Source organism: Nanorana parkeri, unplaced genomic scaffold, assembly GCF_000935625.1.
Source record: "Nanorana parkeri isolate BGI_ZX_2015 unplaced genomic scaffold, ASM93562v1 scaffold800, whole genome shotgun sequence".
In the NCBI taxonomy this organism is placed as follows: Eukaryota; Metazoa; Chordata; class Amphibia; order Anura; family Dicroglossidae; genus Nanorana; species Nanorana parkeri.
Window position 1 is genome coordinate 716,366 of NW_017307068.1, and position 21,531 is coordinate 737,896.

General features: G+C 40.8%; 1 protein-coding gene across 1 annotated transcript in view; it reads right to left on the reverse strand.

The window, feature by feature from the left end:
• The window catches only part of ATP10D (ATPase phospholipid transporting 10D (putative)), an 83,646-nt gene that overhangs the window by 17,079 nt on the left and 45,036 nt on the right, over positions 1-21,531 (reverse strand). The window contains exons 4-13 of the mRNA XM_018564955.1: positions 19,719-19,920; positions 17,633-17,718; positions 13,341-13,453; positions 12,645-12,776; positions 10,086-10,213; positions 8,873-9,125; positions 7,742-7,974; positions 7,342-7,527; positions 5,527-6,112; positions 2,010-2,113 (exon numbers count right to left, since the gene is read on the reverse strand). Coding sequence (XP_018420457.1) covers positions 2,010-2,113; positions 5,527-6,112; positions 7,342-7,527; positions 7,742-7,974; positions 8,873-9,125; positions 10,086-10,213; positions 12,645-12,776; positions 13,341-13,453; positions 17,633-17,718; positions 19,719-19,920 — 2,023 coding nt within the window. The remainder of the gene's footprint in view (positions 1-2,009; positions 2,114-5,526; positions 6,113-7,341; positions 7,528-7,741; positions 7,975-8,872; positions 9,126-10,085; positions 10,214-12,644; positions 12,777-13,340; positions 13,454-17,632; positions 17,719-19,718; positions 19,921-21,531) is intronic.

Sequence of the window (21,531 nt, forward strand, 5' to 3'; positions counted from 1 at the left end):
ACTTTCAATAAAATGTGTATTAAATTGTTATAGATAAATGACAACACAGTTACAAAGAATCACATACTGAATGTGCGTGTTCAACATTTACTGCCATACAATAAAGATAATGAAAGACTGGGCCTGATACATGTTTATATGATTGCCGGATGTGGAGAACTGGTAAGACAAAAAGGAAAAAATATATCTGAACCACAAAATATATCATAGACCATAAGAGACATTGCTAAAAAGAAAGATCTCCCTGGGCCACTGAACAAGTGCCTGATACACAGATGTGAATGGAAAAACTGACAAGTGAAAAGAAGACACACAATCTATGATGAAAGTGCTGTAGTAAGGAAGAAGGGAAGGATACAAAGAGATGGGCAAATATATGGAACACCAGAACCCCCAACATGAAACAAAAAAGGCTTTCTTTCAGCAGTGTATAGACAAAAATATTAAAATCGTCATCTCTTTTGTCCACTTATCTACAATAAAGAAATGTTATTGCACATAAAAAGTGCACATTTTATTTTATGATTTGTCCTCGTCATATTGACACAGGAACTACATTGAAATGGTTTAAACTGGCTTTTAGTGCTGCCTAGCTTGAGAGTATGCTAGGAAATTATTTTAAAAATAGACCAGCTTGATACAAATAATAACAAGGCATGTTCATTTAGATATATAGCTACAAACTATGCATATAAACAATTTATGAATATGCAAACATCTATATCTGCCTAATACATATCCACTTTTGCAGTGCTTATCTGCTTCTTCTCACAATGCCAGTGTAGGAGTTGGCCAACTTTTTGAAAACAATCTACTCCTTGTTTAGCTGGTATCCTAGGCCTCATGCACATGGGGCTGTTATGTGTGTCTGGAGATTCCTGCAGTAAGGAATTGCAGCAGGAATCCCACGTGGGTCCATACATCTGTCTGTGGCTATCCGCATGTAAATCACATATGTAACGAATAACTCTGATTCAGGATAGATGCTTGTAGGCAGTTTCTTGCCACAGCAACCCCCAGAAGAAAATGAAAACACCGTGAGCATGAGTCCTTAGGGAGTGAATATTCACGCAATTCATTCATTTTAATTATCAAAATCACGTGCAAAGCTCATTCCTGTTTATTTATTACATCTGCATATGAGGGGATATTCAAAGTGAACACAAATACAATTTATTAAGTGCAGGTCAATCATTAACAGTTGACATTCTCACATCAGTCATGAAATGTTATATCCGTTGCTGTGTACATCAATCAACAATAAAGGAAGATTCTACATGGTACTTTTATGCTGCATGAACAGTTTTATTGATGTTTCTATGGCATGCAAGGGGCAGGCATACTTTGCATGTAGACACAGCAACACTTAAAACTCATCGTTGGGCTTAAAGTGTATTTCCACTTTCGCAGACAAATTGGGATAACACCTATTTTGTATTTGTTACATAATCCCATTCACATAGCATAAGCTTAAAAAAAAAAAAATGCTTTTTGCAGTTTAAATTGCTTTCACTTGGGTTAGGGTCTCTTGGCTTCTTAAGGGTTAAAATGTATACTTGCTGCTTCTTCTTTGTAATGTTAGGAGGGGCTGTGGAGGGTTAAAAGGTTGGCTTCTTCTGTACATTCAAATGTTATTGAATTTAATGAGAGAAACACAATCCTTAGATTTCAGTCCTACGTCTTTCTATAAGGACAGATCATTGTGAATGTAAAAAAAAAACCTTGAAATCTGACACGTTGCCTGCCACAACAAAAGATCTATAAAAAGGTCAAAAATATATGTTTTTTTAATAATTTTTGGTTATGCTGCGTGAATGGGAACATACAACATGCATATAGAGGGGTTTTCTCAAATTTGACTGCAGACGTACGACTTAAGGTGACAGGGAGATTTCCAAGTCAGAATATGCCACATGCACATGATTTATAACTAAACAGGCTTCCAATTACTGTAATCTGAATAAAAGGTTCAAACTTGCAGAAATGTGGAAAAACAAGTTGATCATTACCTTTCTAGCAATACATAAAGTGCGGAGTCCACATCTTGCATAGTTATCTAAATGTCTTTGTGTTAATTTTCGGATATCAGCTTGCAAGACATCTGCTTTGTTATCTAAAAGCACAAAATAATAAAAACACACAATTCAATCAAGTGAACTTAATGTACATATAGGCATATTCTACAATCCATGCATTCAGTCCCAACTCCTCCTTTTAGGTTCCTCAGTGATATGTGTATATCTGAACACAAAATACAGCATCGTATAATGGAAGCAAATTATTGAGCGAAGAAACAGTGCCTTCGAGAATCAAAGTATTTTATGGATGTGCTGCAAAACCAGGTTTTACCAGCAGGATACAGATTCACATTTAGTTAAAAAAACAGATGCACTGGAGCAAACCTAACAAAGGATTTCTATGGCACACAGAAACACAACACTGCTAACATGAATCCTGCTACACGAAGTGCATTTAGAAGTAGTTATTAGAAGTAATTAGAAATTAGCAGTGCGTATTTAGAGGTCTGGTGGTCAACTTACTAGGTACAAGGAACCTCAACAATCACTCCTGACATCACCAAGGGACCACACATAATGTTTAGTATATCTAATGCTACAGGAGCTCAGAGATTGCAGGCATACTACATGAGATGGCCAGGCACACTACAGGAGATGGCCAGGGACTGCAGGCATACTACAGGAGATGGCCAGGGACTGCAGGCATTCTACAGGAGATGGCCAGGGACTGCAGGCATACTACAAGAGATGGTCAGGGACTGCAGGCATACTACAAGAGATGGCCAGGGACTGCTGGCATACTACAGGAGATGGCCAGGGACTGCAGGCATACTACAGTAGATGGCCAGGGACTGCAGGCATACTACAGGAGATGGCCAGGGACTGCAGGCATACTACAGGAGATGGCCAGGGACTGCAGGCATACTACAGGAGATGGCCAGGAACTGCAGACATTCTACAGGAGATGTCCAGGAACTGCAGACATTCTACAGGAGATGGCCAGGGACTGCAGGCATTCTACAGGAGATGGCAGGGGACTGCAGGCATACTACAGGAGATGGCCAGGGACTGCAGGCGTACTACAGGAGATGGCCAGGGACTGTAGAAATACTACACAGGATTGGTCAGACACTGCATACATGTTACAGGTGTGGTTGGAAACTGGCACTTCTGAATGTTGTAGTCTAAGGGCCACACAAAGCGTATCTAAGAGCCACAGGTTGGACACCAAGGAATTGGAGCAATCATGATCCATCATTATCTTAATACACAGAAAGAAAATTATGGAAAAATGGTAATGTGGTGCGGGTCTGCACTGCACCAGGGAATGTAAAAGGTATACTAATAACGACCTTGACAGAAATGATCAAACATTATTTCCCATACAACCATAGTATCTGACTAGCTCTAGCTACCTAATTCTACCCAATGACAGAATATGTATGTCCTTCAATGACCAGGTCATTTAAACTGTGCCAATTGACTGGTATGACAGCTATTGATCCAGCTGTCACTAATAATGGTGCACTCTACAAATTAAAGTCTACACATCCAGTTGTAAATCTACAGCCATTGAACATTGGCATCTAAGAACTTTAAAAGGGCATAATGGTTGTCAATGTACGATTTATATATTTCAAGACTGCAGCAATAATGCATACTGCGTGACCAATATAAGAACATGTCAGGAACAGAAAGTATTGTGTTCTAGAATTCCTTACCCTTTTGGTACACATTATATTGCATGGAACACTGTACATGCATTAATAATCCTTGCAAGAGCACAGGCATGGATCACAACAAAAAACTAAAGGATATAAGACATACAACAAAACCCACCCATGGATATTTATTAAAATTGTGCAGAAATCAATAGGCTTTGGAAAGTGCAGTTTTTTGTTCAGTATAGATTTGGAAAAGTTTAAAACCTCCGTTAGTTCTGTACCAGAGACATGAAAGTGGTAATGTTTACAGTGGCTCAGTGCCACTTCTGCCTTGCAGTACTGAGGTCCTAGGTTTGAATGCAGGTTTACATAAAAAGCACAAGAGCATCCATCTTGCCAAGAGAACTGTGTATTCATTTCAAGTGAAGACTGAACTTTTGCATAGGAGTGTTTTCACCCTACTTTCTTAGAAATTTACACTTGTAACTTTCTGTTTTCACCTTGTATATTATTTGTTAGATCATAACATTCCACCCCCTTTTCTCTCTGTATCTTATAAAACCTTAATGCGTCGTAATAAATCAGACCAGCTTATTGCAGACTTTGGTGTGTGTGTGTGTTGATCTCCAATGGTAACAGGTAAATGTCACCAGCACACCAAAGAGATATGAAATCCAAAGTGTTCGTTTCTTGAAACGTCATGTCATTAGAACAAGCACTTTGGGGGCCACACAGGGTCCCTTTCATCGGGCTCAGCAATGACTATTTGTTCTGATGACATGACGTTTCTATAATTGAACACTTTGGATTTCAAATCTCTGTGGTGTGCTGGTGACATATACCTATTACCATTGTCTGGCGGCGCCATCTGCAGTCACTACAAGCACCCCCCTAGGATTAGGGGCTTCCGGTAAGGAGTGCAGCAAGGCAAGGCAACTTTGATTGCGATATTGTATCATAATTTGAGCCCACTAGTTAATGGCGATAGCAGGTGATTTGCATCTGCATTCCAAATGTATGATTTCCCTGACAGTTCCAAAGTGGGGCAAATTCCACTTTTGACAGCTGTCACTAGAACAGGTGTCTCTGCTGAAAGATTTTCCTTCATCTCCTGTTGACAACTGTAACATTTTGGATTTTTCCTCATGTTAATTCTTATTACAGTGAGCAAACAACAAATGGTTAAGGTAAATCTCCAGAAAGGAGACATGGCAATAAAAATCTAGGAGGTTCCAACACCTCCTTACACAACAAACAAGTTTTGGCTGGCGATCTGCTATAACACACAGGTAATCTGATTTGTTACTAGTGATTACTTAACTTCTCTGTCTAGAGGTTTATATTATAAAAAAAGAACGAAAGTGTACATTAACCACTTTCATTCCAGTCTTCAGGGATTAAATGGGCTCGGCCAACTGTTTAATCATATATTTATCAATATATGCCAACTGCAGGACTCAGACATGGCAACGGCCACTGATGACTTGTTTTTAAAGGTATATATTCCATCCACCTTGCTTAACTACTTGGTAAATCACTGACCCAGCCATTCAAGTGTGTGGATTCCTGAGCCAGGTCAGTGACACACTAGCTGGAGAAGGGAAATCATAAAGATATATTAAGTGCAATACAAATCAGCAAGACGGAAGATTTGATATTTCTCCAGACAGGTTTCTTTTAAGAAAGCAATATATTATGGCAACCAATCAGAATTTTTCTTCCGCTGACCTGGCTCTCCTTGTTTTGGGTCCCACAAGTGAAGATCATCACGTCTGTTTGCACTACCTCATTAAATAATCACAATTATATTATAAGAAAGCGATCAAAATAGATGTAGAGCTTACCATCAGATGTTGGGGAAAGGAGATCCATTATAACAGAATCTGCTCCTTTTGTGTACACCACAACCTTATTGGTCAGTGGATGGCGAACCACAATTGACATCCTTTTTCTGACAGAGTCAAATGGTAAAATATGCAGCAGGTGAAATGTCATGGACCCAATAGTGCCGAGCTCTACAGTGACTTGATCAGGTGTCCGAGACATTAGAATGCATTTATAAGCTCTGGCAGCATATACCAGTGCAGCTTCATCGGGAGACTCGGCCTCATAGTACACTTCACATATGCTAGGCTTATCAGAGCCATCAGCTGGATCTGTAAGGTCAGATTTCTCCAAGTCTTCCAGCAATGTCTCCCCAGCAGAGTCCAAGCTGGCCTCCAAGGCTTTTTCACCCTCAGCACTAGAAGCCAGCTTCATTTTGCTGAAAAAGGGCAGTTTATATACAAAGTTATTGGGGGATTCTGAAGAGTAATCTTTTCCATTTAGAAGCGAAGTTGAGCTTATCTTGCGGACAGAGAACCTTTGAAACATCTGCTTGATTTCCTCCAGGGATTTCATTGGGCTCCTTATTAATGATGGTATATTTCCCTGTTTGCAAATCATAAAAGGCAACAACAATTAGACTCTAATGTATCTGTAACAGATTCTGATCAAATGTATGACAGTTAAGGAGCACCTGTCACTTTAATAAGCACAGCAAGTCAAGGATATAGTATACTACAACTTGTATTCCCTGATAGCAGACCACTTTGTTTTAAACTGAGCACTGTTAGTCTAGAGCAGGGATGGCCAAACACCAGCCCTTCAGCTGTGGTGAAACTACAAATCCCATGAAGCATCTCTCTCCGGGAGTCATGTCTGTGGCTGTGAGAATCTTGCAAAGGCTTATGGGATTCGTAGTTCCACCACAGCTGGAGGGCCGCAGTTTGGCCATCCCTGGTCTAGAGGATCAATGGCTCATAAATATATGTACATTTTAAAACCTGCCCCTCCCAGCCCCATTCGACTCAGTTTAGAGATAATGTGGTACTAATACCAGCAAACAGACTGCTTAGGCCCAGTGACACATTTGGTGCACACACTTGTGATAGTTGTTACTGATAACAGTCACATTGCACATGTATTAAAAGAGAACTATAGTCAAAAATTGTTCGGATTTGTTCTCCTTTAAGTCACAGGAGTACATTTCCTAATCAGCAAAGTCGGCAAAGAGCCCGCTATAAGCTCACAGCACAGAGCTGTGTTGCAGCCAGGAAAGATGGCTCTCTGGATCCAGATCTCATCCCTCCCATGAGACCTGAAGCAACAGAGAGGGGAGGGAGAATCCTTGCGGGGAGTGATGACTGATAGTTACCGGTCTCTGCAGGGAGAAGCCGTGAATTGAGATATCAGTGGCTCGTGATCGCTCAGTTCTCAAGCTATAGAATTGGGTTGTGAAAGCTGCAGTGTCACTGTGATTTTTAATTGTTCATGAATCTCTTTAAAATGAATACAAGACCAGAGGGATCAATTCCAGGTATCACCATGGATTTATGTATGCACGGTTGCCGGGGCAACTATAGAATATTTGTTTAGTATTCGATAAAGAAAAGGAACATTTATAATCTATGTCAGGCCTTTACTGTTTTTTATGCCCCTTTTGGGGAGATGCCCCTCACTGCCTTCCCTCCCATCACTGGGACAAGATGTGAAGGGAAATCTTTCCAACAAATATTCTAAACCTTTTACCTTACATTCAGGATAAAGAAGTTTTAGCTGGTGTTGGGCTGTAAGCACCATTATGCCAGTAAATATTATTTAGCAGGAACAAACATTACCTTCTGCCGGGGCTGATTAGGTGAGGATACCACCACGGTGTTGCAGATGGCTAAAGCAAAAAAGAAGTCCATGATGTATGATGCCTCCAGAGCCATCTCTTCACAATGCCTGGAGAGATACAGAGACTGAGGGCTGATCTGGTAAAACTTTCTTTCTAGACAAGGATCTGGTAACACATCCTTCTCCTGGTAACAAAGCACAAACAACCCAGTTACTACTTTGTAATTGATTTTCTGCCACAAAATCTCAACAATGGAACAGCTGCAATATAATAATGTTACTCTTCCCTGGACAAACTCTTGAAAAGTAGGGTAAGATGAATTAATAAAACAGTTAAAAATGGAGAGATTTACAAAAAGCATTGCACGGATAAAAGCTTCATTATTGACATGTACACACCATAGGGCTGCTAAATGCAAAGTGTCTTGGTTGCAGCAGAGGACCGGCTCCTTCACCTTCTCCTCTCAGCTCTAATCCACTTGCAGACAGCTTGTTCAGTGACCTGTTGCTTGGCATACTCCTCACTGATTTGGGGCTTTGACTCTTGCATTTGAAGGCTGCACTATTGGAGAAAGGATCCGGTGTTTCTTCACAGTGCAATTCAGGATCTTGATAGGACTGTAGTCGCTTGGCTTTAAAAGGAAAAACATCACTATGGACTTAATGACTTCAAATGCAAACCATAATAAAATACAAGCTTAAAATAAGATTTTCAATAGAGAAAAATAGCAGATGTAGTTGCTACAGTTATGAGTCAATAAATTCATCAAAGCAACGTGCGCATCCTAATTTAAAGAGCAACTCTGGTTAAAAAATGTATTAACCCTTGCAGTGGGGCTACCCCCGTACGAGCAGTTTGCCTAGGGTCAAAAATAAAGTTATACCCACCCGATCCTCCAAGTCAGACGGCTGTTACAGCGCTCCCTCCAGTCTGTCCACACCTCCACTGCAGTGATGGTATGTCCCTCGGCGTCCTCACATCCTGTACACAGTGTATAAAATGTGATGACTGGGGGATCTTAGAGCACTGCAGTGGAGGGGGAGAGAGGCTCCAGGGTCAATGAGCTGGCCAGCTCGGAAGATTAGGGGAGTCTAACTTTTTTTATTTCTGATGTCTGGCAAAAAGGAGCACTTATCCCCAACCACCTCACGCACTGCAAGGCCTAAATGCTTGTTAAATCTGGGGGGTGGGTGAAGAGGTGGTATTACTTATTCACCCCTGCAGCAGACTCCAGCACTCTTCACTTCTCCCTGAAACTGCGGCCTGTGGATGGTCCTGCGCCCTCATCACTTACTTATCTAAAGTCAGAACAACTCTGGATACTTACTTCTCCAACAGGCAGTGAATTAATTTATTACTGTCTTGCGGAAGCTAAGAGCACTTCTTCAACTGGACACTTCCGGGTGTATCGGATAGCATGTGTCTGTTTAGGTGCTGCGGTTCCTCCTGTCAGCTACTACAGCACTATGGGACACAATATTATATCATTCTGGATTTTACTATCGGCATTATATTCTGTAAAGTCATACCATTGGCTTCATGAGAATATTCTACACCCGCAATGCTGCACCTCCGGAAAACCATCTTGTTCTCTGTAAGAGTGCCAGTTTTGTCCGAGAAAATGTACTGCACTTGACCCAGGTCCTCTGAAATGTTCAGTGCTCTGCACTCAATCAGCGAATCCGACTTTTCACAGTAGAAATCTCGGTCATTCTGGATGAAGTAGACTTGCCCCAACTTGACAATTTCAATGGAGACGTAGAGGGAGATTGGAATCAACACCTAAACAAAAGCAAAACAGTTTAAAGTGATATTAGTCAAAAGGATTTTAAGCCATGTCAAACGCTGATTAAATCACTTACAATAAACGCTGCTCCTCGATGTTTAAAAGTTTTAGTTTTCTGCAGAATCAGCTGCTCTCCTGAGCAATGCCCCTGAATTCCAGTTTTAGAGTCACTCCTTTCTCAAGCAAAGTGCTATGCAGTCACCCTTGTGTGTGCTAGTAAGCTGCTAGTCAGCCCCGCTGGCTGTCAAAATACCTAAACAATCTGATTGGATGCAGGCATTGTTCAGCTAGCGGGGCCGACTAGCAAGATACTGAAGCTTGGCCCGGTGGGAGATTCCTCCATTTACACAGTTTAGCATAGATGGAGGAGTCGGTTGCACTTTTTCAATCTGGCCATAGAAAATCTGCAGATAATCTATAGGTGTATGGCCAGCTTTAGCAAAGAAACATCCAAGCATCTAATTGACTGTGGGCACCAGTTTCACTAGTCCTTTATAAAACAGCATTTATTAAGTCAGCCCAATGTTATTTTAGGAGAATCTTGCCGATATATATATATATATATAGCAATATAAATGGGTAAGCCGTATTAGTCCAGTAGACAAGATGTAAAAAAAGACAAAAAAGGGCAATTCCTGATCATTACGGAATGGTAATCGAGATCATTTAAAAAAAAGGAATAATTTCCTAAAGCTGATAGAAACAGTCACTGGGCAAAAGTGGGTTAAAAATCTTTATTTCAACAAACAGGAAGACCAGCATTTGGCTCACCACATAATAGCTGTCATTATCTGATAGGCCCTGTATTACCCGTTTTATAATTTGCCTGGCAGGGAAAAGGTAGCATATCTGGCCTGGAAAATGTTTTACTGTATACAAGGATGACATTGTTTCTCCTCCGGGAATTGCAGTTGAGAAACTGACAATTACTAAAATAAATTATCATAAAAAGTTACCTGTAGAAGGATTATCATTGTCCAAAACATGTAAAAGGCAGCCAACGCTGGAGGGGTGTGCTCTCCGCTAGGTTCGGGAATGCTGAAAATTGGAGGTTCAGGAAACTGCATCAGCCAGATTCCATGCCCTGAAATTGCAAAGTAAGCAAAGTCCATTTATAATGTGTGAGGAAAATTAAAACATGCATCTGTACTTGAAGTCCTAGCAGCACAATATAAAAATGTAGGAGCTCAACATTATGCTATTTTACGATCTCTGATCCTTGAATAAATCAATGAGTAAGAAAAAAAAAAAAGCAGTAAAATATCATTTAAACAGTAATTCCACTCCAAATTGAATTTTCCCCTCTTCCCCATCCTACTGTACTTACCTTTTGCCGAATGCGCCTTCCCCTCCTCCAGTACCAGTGTACTACCCAGTACCTGGGGTGTGGGATCCCTTTCACCCGGGACATTCAATTCCCAGCATTGATTAGGTGTTTTTTTTTTCTACATTTAGCCCTGCTGCGGGCAAGCAGGGCTAAATGTAGAGCAGGGGAGCCGCTGCTTGTTTTATACAGGTGATCTGGGTGGCTGTACAGATGCCCAGAACACTTATAGCAGCCTGCTTGTCCATGCCCCCTTACACACACCATGGTGTTCAGGGTCTCATGCTGTTCTGGGGGACCCGGGACCATGGCAATAATATCAGGATGGAGAACGGAGAGCAGACCTGAGAACGTCAGTTCTATGATGTGCTCTGTGTGATCAGTGAGACAGGAGCGCTGTTCTCAGTACTTCATGTCTCAACTGTCACAAGCCGGGCTGCACAAGAGATGAGCACAATGTTGTGCTCAATCTTCTGTATTGGAGGGCAGGCTCCATAAAGAGAATCTGTCACCTCCAAATGCTATCACACAGGGCCTTGTTATCCCCCTGTGTGATATTAATAAAGTTAAGTTAAAAAAATGTGTAATAAATAAAAATAAAGTGATAAAAAAGTAAAAATAAATAGGTGGTTGGAAGAGGCTCATACCAAGTCCAAATTTAGGTAGTTACATCAGCTGTATTTGAAAAAAATGCAATTAGCAGTGTATTACTTAATACAGAACTGTGCTGATTTTTGTATTTTATATCTGCTTGGAGTTCAGCTTAATTGATTAGTATAAGCAAGGTTCAAATTAGAACAGAGATTGGACATGACACCATACACTAGCACAATTATGTGCTGATGTGCAGTCTGCCAGTTTAGCCGAGGTTAAACAAAATGTACCAGGGGTGTATTACAAACTGCAATAGTAGTTTTACTGGTTTATTTCTAAACTAACCATCCTCCTAGCACGCTAGCAAAAAACTGGAGTAAGATGAGTTACATCTGCACGGCCAACAGCTTTTTTGTTTGCCAGTGTCCGATTCCTCCTGTAAGGAACAGTATAACCCAATTATCTATGAATAACTGAATCCTGTGCCCCTTGATGAACAAGATAGAAAAGCATTTGAATTTTTTTTTTTTAATGAATACATAAACTAATTAACAGCTGGTTTTACGTATCTGCCTGGAGTTCAGCTTTGAAAATGCAAAACAAAAAAAATAACATACCGTGTTTCCCCGAAAATAAGACCTACCCCGAAAGTAAGACCTAGCACTATTCTTCAAGACTCCTGTAATATAAGACCTACCCCGAAAATAAGACCTAATTTGGTGGTAGCATGTGAGGGGGAACTTGAAGAGCAGGAGAGATGTTATCAGCCTGCAGGGACAAACTGTATTAAGGGGATGACAGGGTACTCCTCCGGCCAGCGCAGTGACAGGGAGCACTCCAGTACCATACTTCACCAACTGCTGTCCCCCTGAAGGCACTTCTTAATTTAATGGTACTTTAACATGTACCGGTAAATGGTACCACACTTTACCCCGCTGTCCACTGTCCCCACTGCTGCACTGCTGGTACCGCTGTCCCTGATGGCAAAGGAAGCCGGCGCTGTAGAAAGTAAGGCTGCGGCGGTGGAGGGAGCAGAGCCGCATTAGCCGATACTTCCTTTATAGCGCTGGTTACTGTGAAAGGCGGAGTGATACCAGATGCACTCCGCCTGTGAATGTGAAAGAAAGGGATCAGCATTACCGATACTGACCATTTTGTTGTACATAAAAAAATAAAATAAGACATTCCCTGAAAATAAGACCTGGTGTGTTTTTTTGGGGCAAAATAATATATAAGACAGTGTCTTATTTTCAGGGAAACACGTACTTTAATCCGTCTAACTGGCATCTTTTTCACTTTCTATCCATTACACTAAACAAACGGATTGGATAATAATGGTAATACTTTGCTCTGATTACTTAAGCTCCTGTGAGGCATAGTAAAAGAGGTCACTAGTAACACATTTTTCTTTATCGCCTCATTCCTTACTTTATCGCCTCATCTTTGCGGCATCTCACAAATCAGGTTTATTAAGAGAGGAAAATAGAAGAAACACACCTTGCATTACTAGGCAAACATTTTATAGCATTGCCATTACAAAACTAAGTTGACGGTAACACTTTTTCTGAAAATGTTTATAATTTAGTATTCAACTCACCAATTGCTCCAACCAGGCACATTATCAACAAAAGGAGAACACACCACAGTATATCCGAGTTAAGCTGCCTCTCCAGTCTACTGCGCTTGTATCTCGGTCCGCTGTTGTTTAGCATTGTTTTAGTCTCATGACCTTATAGGAAGAAAAAAAAAAAAACCTTTTCACCTTCACGAGCCTTATTCAATTCATAACGCATCTAATTTTTCCACCTTTCCCAGCGGATCCAAAAATATCAACACTTATACACTGTCCTTTCATTGTAACTTAGTTCAGATTCAACTGAGAGTGTCATTTAACTCTGATACTCCTGAGAAACCACTGAAACATCTCACATTACAGTAAAGAAACCTAAATTCTATCTAGCCTTTCAGCCAGCCAACCATCTGGTCATCCAGCCAGCTATATCTATTAAATCCCTCCATTCATTCTGCACCTGAGCGGAAGCCACTGAATGTAAGATTTAGCAGACAACCATGGAGAATGTGCATGTTATACATGGGTACAGAGTGTGGATGCTGAACGGAAGCATATGAGACATTATGTTAATCTGTATAGGCCATTCACGATGAACATTTCTCTAACAATATACCCTAAATGGAGTGGCAGCTGATCCCCGCACCCTAATAACACAAAAGGAACATGCCCAAAAGTCATACAGAATTGTCAGAGCAAAACAAGTGTAAAAAAGGTACAAACCTGCATATACTACAATACCAATCACAGCTTCTGTATTCCTCACAACACATCCTCTTAGTAACAGGTTTTCTTTATTCAGTCCAATTTTTTCTTTGTCTGGATGTGGCCTTTCTCTATCAGGAAAAACAAAATAAAGTACATTTACTTCATAGACATTTTTGATAAAGGTAACGTAGAACTGAAACCAAAACTTTTTTTAAGGTGTGGAAAGAGTAAGGAAAGATTACAACCTGACAGTTTTTTTTGCCATCTGTGTTCCATTGGTGAGATTTCCCTTCACTTTCTTTCTGATGGTGACACAGGAAATCCCTCCAAAGGGAGGAAAATCCCTGGTGCTCAGCAGGGTCACCACAACCAGTGTCCCCATTAGAAACATTTCCTGATCTATTCCTGCTCTTGTGACCACCTTCCTTAAGTGATAACAGACACGAGGACAAATAAAGAGGGTGACAACAGACAGACAACAATAAAAACCTGACAGGTGTTCTAATCCCTCTCCATTCTATCCAAAACTAAAATATTTTGGCTTCAGTTCTACTTTAAAGGGTGTGTAAACCTATGCAATCAACGTCTCTGTTTAATATACAAGTGAATGTGTTTTGTTATATCTGTTTGAGAAGTTCTAAGAATTCTTCTTCATCCTGACAGAAATCTTGGAAGCCAAACTTCCTGCGCGTTACTGGCACAATCATCAGGTAAAAAAAAAAAATGAAGTAAAAAATAAACCTGAAAAAAGAAAACAAATGCAGGCACCACATCTAAAAAGACTAAAAAGTAAGCTGCAATCTATTAACATTTTTGTATTCAAGTTTAGGAAAGAACATACTTCACACAAGCAGTAATGCACACTGCAATCATATAAACATGGAAAAACTAAAAGGTAGACTATATCACAGGACGCAAGTATAGTATTTCAAATAAGAAAAAACGAAAATACATACCATAGATTGAAATTAAAGACTACCGTAAAAAAATAAAAAAACCTATACACCACACCTAATGTATGCATAACTCCCTTGCCATGACCTGATACCCTTCATTGTTTTTACCTGACAGGAAAAGAGAGGTGTAGAGTAAAGTTTAAACTATTTTTTTGTTTTGGATATTTTAAAAAAAAGTTAGAATTAGCCCTCATTCACACCTACAATATAAGTGTGTTTGTGGATTCCTGCATCAGGAAACCCAAATCTGCTGCATCAATTGTGCGTCCAAGGATAGTGATTCATTCCCAATCGCGTGTAATCGTATAACATACGTTTACTTGCGGTGTGCCAGCTTTCAAATGCGCCAGCTGTCACCTTAACATTAACTTGATTTGGGATTCCTGCTGCGGAAATCGTAAGTTCCTGACGCAGGAATCCTTAAACGCACCTACACTGTAGTGAATGTAGCCTGTCAAGTGTTAAATTGCCTTGAAGATTAGCCCTCTCGATTTGACCTGGTGGCCATTATCACAAGACAGAAAGTGATGGGAAATTCAAATCAAAAAGTTGTCATCTAAATAAGGAGCAAAGGCAAATCTTCTAATGGAGGGACTTAGTGACAACTAGTGAAAAGCACTCACCTCATAGTTCTCCTTTAGGCTGGGTTCCCACCTAGGCGTTCGAAATATGCGTGTATGACGCGCGTTTTAACTGCGATTTGCAGCCCACAAAACGCGCATTAAACGTTTACGAGGGCTATCCGGCTGTATCCTAATGGATACGCACGGAAATACGCCCCAAAGAAGCTCCTGTACTTCTTTGGGCATAGGGCGTTTCTCAGCACCTTCCGACACGCTGAAATACGCCCAAGTGAGAACCATGCCCATAGGAAATAATGGGATTTCGCTTGCAGGGCGTTTTACAGCGCGTCGATCAGCGCTGTAAAACGCCCAGGTGTGAACCCAGCCTTAATGGCTCTAAAATTATTGCTCTCACTCCGTTTGCGGCGATATGCAACATAGCAACCTATCACGGTACCACACTTGAATTCACTGAGCTCCTGAGAGCGACCCATTCTTTCACAAATGTTTGTAAAAGCAGTCTGCATGCTTAGCTGCTTGATTTTATACTCTTATGGCCGTGGAGGTGATTGGAACATTGAATGAATCCAATGATTTGGAGGGGTGTCCCAATACTTTTGGCAATATAGTACGCACGTACGCACACGACCCTAAAGTAGAACGGAAGCCAAAAGTTTCTTTTTGGTTTTGCATGGAGTAGGGGAGAGTAATAACCACTGACAATTTTTTTTTTTTCATTTGTCTCCCATTAGGGAAATTTTCATCTACTCCCTGTCCGATAGGCACAACAGGAAGTGAGAGGAAATCCCTCGAAAGTGATGGAAACCCTAGGGTGGTCAGCAGGGTCACCTAGAACTAGTGTCTCCATTGGAACATTTCCCATCTATTCTTTCACTTTCAGTCATAATGGTCACCAGTGCCCAAGCACTCAAGTTTTCAAGCAGACTCCATCTCTCTCTGCGCATCTTCACTGAACTTTCTGTCCAGTACAAGATCACAAGGGAGAGTGCAATGCCAAAAAACTGTCTGCCAACTTTGAGAAGGAAGAAGAGAAGGATGGAGAGGATTGTTTTGTCTTGCCTGTGTCTTTGTGGAGACACACACAATTTACTAGCACACACAATTGTGACTCCATAGGACCCAGCATAGGACCCTAAAACAAGATTATCAGGGACAGTGTTCAGGGAGCCAGCTGATTCTGCAGGAAATGAAAACTTCTAAACATCAAGGAGCAGCATCCATTGTATATGATTTAATCAGCATTTGAAATAGCTTAAAGCCAAACTCCCGGTAAAATGTTTCTTACAGATATATGAACAGGGAAGGGAGGTTTACAAAGTAAATAGTCTATAACAGTACCAAGTATATACATTTATGGTAGGTCCCCTGTTTTAGTTATAACAGAAACAAAGTTTTACCCCCACAGTTGTTGGAATCAGGAATCCACAACTAAGGAGATCAAGCACATATCATCAGGCTGTCCACCCCAACATTGGGATTTTATCCTGTCCAGGACGTGGACATTACACAACCAAAGACAAAAGGTCCAGTTAAGGCTAACCGTATCCACGGTGAACATTTGAAAAGCAGAGATAAAGATATCATTTTAGCGAAGATCTTTTGCATATGCCGTCTACATTGAATAAAACCGAGATAAGGATAACGCTCTCCTGAACCCATTTTGTCTATAGCCCGGATCGTTGTGCAAGTGAAAACTCCTCTGTGGATGTACACTTTTCTCTGAGAAAGAGACAAACACTACCGTGAGTGCCGTTTAAGATCTCCTCAATATAACATGAACGTTTTTTGAACTTTCTTTTGGAATTTTTTCTTCCCTTTTTCTTTCTTCATACACGTGTATGTTACATAGTTACATAGTATTTGAGGTTGAATAAAGACATTAGTCCATCAAGTCCAACCTATTAGGATCTAATTCTAGGAGTACCTGTACCCCTGTATATTGCAGTCCCTTAAGATTCCTCCAGTCTTTCTACCCGTTCCTGTGCTGGAGGATTTTATCTCTCTTGATTTTCTGAGAAAATCTCTATCCAAGATAAGAACATAGAGTAAACAAATATATACAAGGTTTAGATATCATACTAAGGTATTCAGAAGGAGGGCCATATACCACATATTTTATATATACAATTTTTCTATATAATTCTTTCACAATTAGCCGAGTATTTGTCTTATATGTAATAGAGGTCGGTCTGTTTTTTGATATGCATGCATTTTTTATTTAATTATCAAATAAATTTATATCTTTTACTACATTTTCGAAGACTTTTTGAGTCATGGTGGGATCCCCTTAAAGGGGTAAAACTTTGTTTCTAAAATGTCTGGGACAAAATGGGACAACCCCTGCAACTGCAAGGGTTAAGTGCTCTTTTTGCCTAGGTTAAAAAAAACATCACCCGATCCTTGGAGATGCCCCGCTGTGACAGGGCTCCCTCCTGCCTCTCTTCTCCTCCGCTGCAGGGAGGTATGTCACTTGGCATCATCACGTCCTATACACCGTGTATAGAATGTTATGACTCAGGGACCTTAGACTGCTGCAATGGGGGGGGGGGGGGAGAGGCTCCAGAAACCGGTCTAAGAGCAAGCCGGCTTTGAGGATCAGGCGAGTATAACTTTATTTTTGAACCGAGAAAAAAAAAAAGCACTTAATAAAACATTTACCTGGAGTTCTGCTTTAAACACCTTTTGACTTTAAAATCACTTTAAAAATAAATATATACAGTGTCTAGTTTTTACACAATAATTCTATCTATACCGGACATGTACTTACAGGAAACCTTTGAACCTGCCAATGTCACTGTTGGGCGTTTCACACTGTATTTTGCTTGAAAACTTTTCTGTCTCAAAGTCGCAATCCTAAAACAAAAAAATAAAGGAGGTCCAGGGGTTTCTTCACATAAAACACAGCATTTTACCCCTTACAGTTAATGTATGTAACAGGAAATGGCACATGATTCTTTACAATGGACGTCTATAACCAAATATCATTAAATTATCTACAGAGACTTCTGCGCTCAATTAATCTAAGAAAACTGGGCGTTTCTCCTTACAGCTGCTCACTTAAATTGGCTGCATGAGCCTGCATTAATATCATTCAAACATGTGAAGCGGCGCTATCACCCAACAAGTAAACAAATATGTGCAAAAAACAAATATTATAGTGAACAATACTATTGAGGGAAAAGAAAAAAAAATTTATATAATATTTTTCAAATATTTTCCAAATTAAATCTTCTAGTCAACTGTTTGTGTAAATCACAAGGTGATCATCTAACTAAAACTCCAAATGACCAATAAAGTAGCAAACGTCCTGTGTCAGTGTGTAAAACACATAATTGAAACAAAGTGTCCATAAATTAATTTAACGCAGGCAGCTCTCAAAAAAAAAAAAAAAAAGTGTTTTCTTAGTCTTTCTTCGTGCGTCACTCTGCCCACTCTTGTAATTTCTTCTGTATTTTTTGCTGAAGTGCTCATAAAAAACATCAGTGCTCTGATAAATAAGCCTCTCACCTCCATGTTCAGACCCATGGGTCTCAAAGCGCTTCTTATAGTGTAAAACTCCTTCCTCACACTAGCTGCAGTGCAGTACGTTTTTGATGCGTTTTTGCATTTCCGGTCCATTCCCTGACCGTACAAAATGTGACATGCAGTATTTTTCTGTCGTAAGCTGAACGGACTGCGCACGTGACAACTGTAGCCCATAAAACACATAGGGATACATTGGGATGCATTTTTAGTGCAGGAGCGTACGGATCAGGTCAGCACAGAAAACGGACGTCGTGTGAACAGGCCCTAAGGGTTGGACTCAATGGATTTGCGTCTTTTTTCAACCTGACAGACTATATAACTATGTAATTATGCAAGTACAAAGCTCAGAGCAATTACTTAATTACATTCACCATCAGATTCAAACCTGCCTTGGAAGACTGAATCTGCCCAGCATTACATCCAGCCAGGAGAAAGAAGTTATATGGTAGAGGCTTAAAGTGTAGTTCTACTTTTGCAGATTAGGATCACACCTACTTTATATCTGTAATATGTTCTCACTCACATAATAGAACATAAAACAAAAAAACTTTAAAAGGGTACGTTTCACAAAAGGTGAAAAAATTAGCTTTCTAACAGCAACCTCTTAACCCTTCCCCTGGTCCCCACCAGCCGGTGTAGTGATACGTACACTTTATACTAGAACTGACAGCCCTGCGCTCTGGAATGTTTGTAAATGGTGTTCAGCGCAGCCATGTAACCAATAAGCGTTCGCCATTTGCAAGCCGTATAATTATTCCAGACTATGGGTTCCTAAATACATAGCAGCTTGCCTAGAATTCAACTTTAAAAGGGAAATCGAGTACATTCTGACTTTAATATAGTTGCAGTGTCACCTGGACAGCAATAGTAGCTCACTCAACAAATTCAATACTTTCCTTGAATAAAGAATTAAACTTTTCTTTTACTGTGCCTCGTTGCAGATTAAACCTTCATTTGAAGGACAGAAAATTAAGGTAGCTCCCTCTAACACGGCTCCGAAAAGCAGTAAAATCCAACAAGCGTTTTTATCCTTCCCCCCTCATCCAAATCTAAAAAAAACGTTTTTCATGTATGTATGTGAGATAGGGACCTTAGATTGTAAGCTCCTTGAGCACAGGGACTGATGTTGCTGTGCACTATGTAAACTGCTGTGTACAGTAGATTGATGGCACTGGCACTATATAAAATATCTGTAAGAAATAAAACAAATGAGCACCTTTGAATATTTGGAAAGTGCTGAATAAGCTATGCAGAGCACAGTAAGGAAAGACATAAACATGTATATGTAACAGATGTATAGTATACACAAAACAAAGCTCAGACATTACCATGAAGCACCCTTTCACCACCTGCCTCTGTTTCAGGTTTGTTTCTCCATCAAGGCTCGACGTCTCTATATGACAAATCCCATCAGGATCCGAGGAGTGTAGCAGCACCATATCAGCAGGGATAACCTCGTCACAATGGAGCTTAATAAAATTCCCCACCTTCACATCTTTCCAGTAGCACTCTACATATTTGTTCTCCTTCCTGAGAGACAGGCAAATTCACAAAATTAAAAAAAAAATGAAATTCAAGTCCTGAGGGAACAAAGTATTAAAGTACATGTAAACCCTAACAGAATGGCATTTTGCTAAAGCACCGTGTATTATAAATCATTGCCTTTTTTTATGCATGTACACCAGTTAAGACTGCATTCTCAGGGCAGGTTCCATTAAGGTGTCAACAGTGGTCCATGCCTGTGTAATGTGTGTTGAAATGGCCAACTGTAGTATCCATGGAAGCCCATGTAACAGGGTGACAAAGCATTATTGTCCGATTCCCATCGCACTCCGGATCATAAATATCATAACGTGGTGGGTGCAACAGTGACCAGCGGTTTTCGCTGCGTTTGCCAACAATGTAGACCAGGAAAAGTCCCTGTCACTCCAATAGTGATGCAAGCAGATCTTTTATTGATGCATGTTCACATGATCACAAAGCAAATGACGTTTCGGGGCCACATAGGGTCCCTTCATCAGGCTAACAATTTGAACAAAGCAGGAACACAATTTGGAGACAGGGACAGATCATTGTTACCTTATAACAGGAAGTGCCCAAACAAGACCCTTCATGGCAGGATAACCTAGTATTATTCTAATGAATGCTACAGATTTATACATTTTGAAATCTGAATTAGATTAAAAGGAGAACTATGAGGTGAGTGCTTTTCACTCACCTCATAGTTATAGCCGACCTGTGACAATGAGACTGTCACAGGTCTGCTCAGTAGATCGGGAGGTGAGCGAACACATGCCGGTGTTCGATCACTTCTCGATCCTGTCACGGCTCTCTCCCGTGAGAGTGGAGGGGCTGGATTTCCCCCTCCCCGCTCCGCCAGCGCTGACTGGCGGAATGGACGGAGGAGGGGGCGGGTACAGCTGGCTCTGCCTTTAGATAGGCAGAGCCAGCTGTCCGTCACGCAGCTGGGCGGATCCCGGCACAATTGTCGGGATGCGCTTCAGCGTCTCAGTATACCGCGTGCTGTAGCTCGCGGTATACTGAGCCTAGGGTGACGGGAGGACGCTAGTTTGTGTCCTCCCGTTACCCTAAGGAGAACTATGGGGGAAAGCCTTAACCCCATAGTTCTCCTTTAACAAGTGGAAATTAGTACCCATCTATCATGGCAGAAGGACTCTGCAGAGCGTCTGGGGAACTTTCCTCCCTCTCCCTGCTCTGAAGTTTAGCAGCTCTTCCTCCAGTCAGGTCTATGTTTCCATGGGCTGGGGGAATACAATGCAAGAGCCTGTACATTTGTGCTCACAACGCACTGATCACAGGTGGCAATGTGCTGTAGGCTCTATTGCAAAAAAAGTTGTAAATGCACATTGGTCACGAGATCAGTGTTGCTGCATTTACTACTATTTTGCAAAAGGTGGACTTAGCCTTTAACTAGTTGACATCCGCGGTGTTAAACCCCCTTCCCCTCCAGGCCATTTTTCAGTATTCAGCGCTGCGGTACTTTGACTGACATTTATTCCGTCATGCAGCGCTGTACTGAAATTAATTTTATACCCTTTTTTGGGGACAGATAGAGCTTTCTTTTGGTGGTATTTATTCACCACTGGGGGTTTAATTTTTTTACTATATTAAGGAAAAATT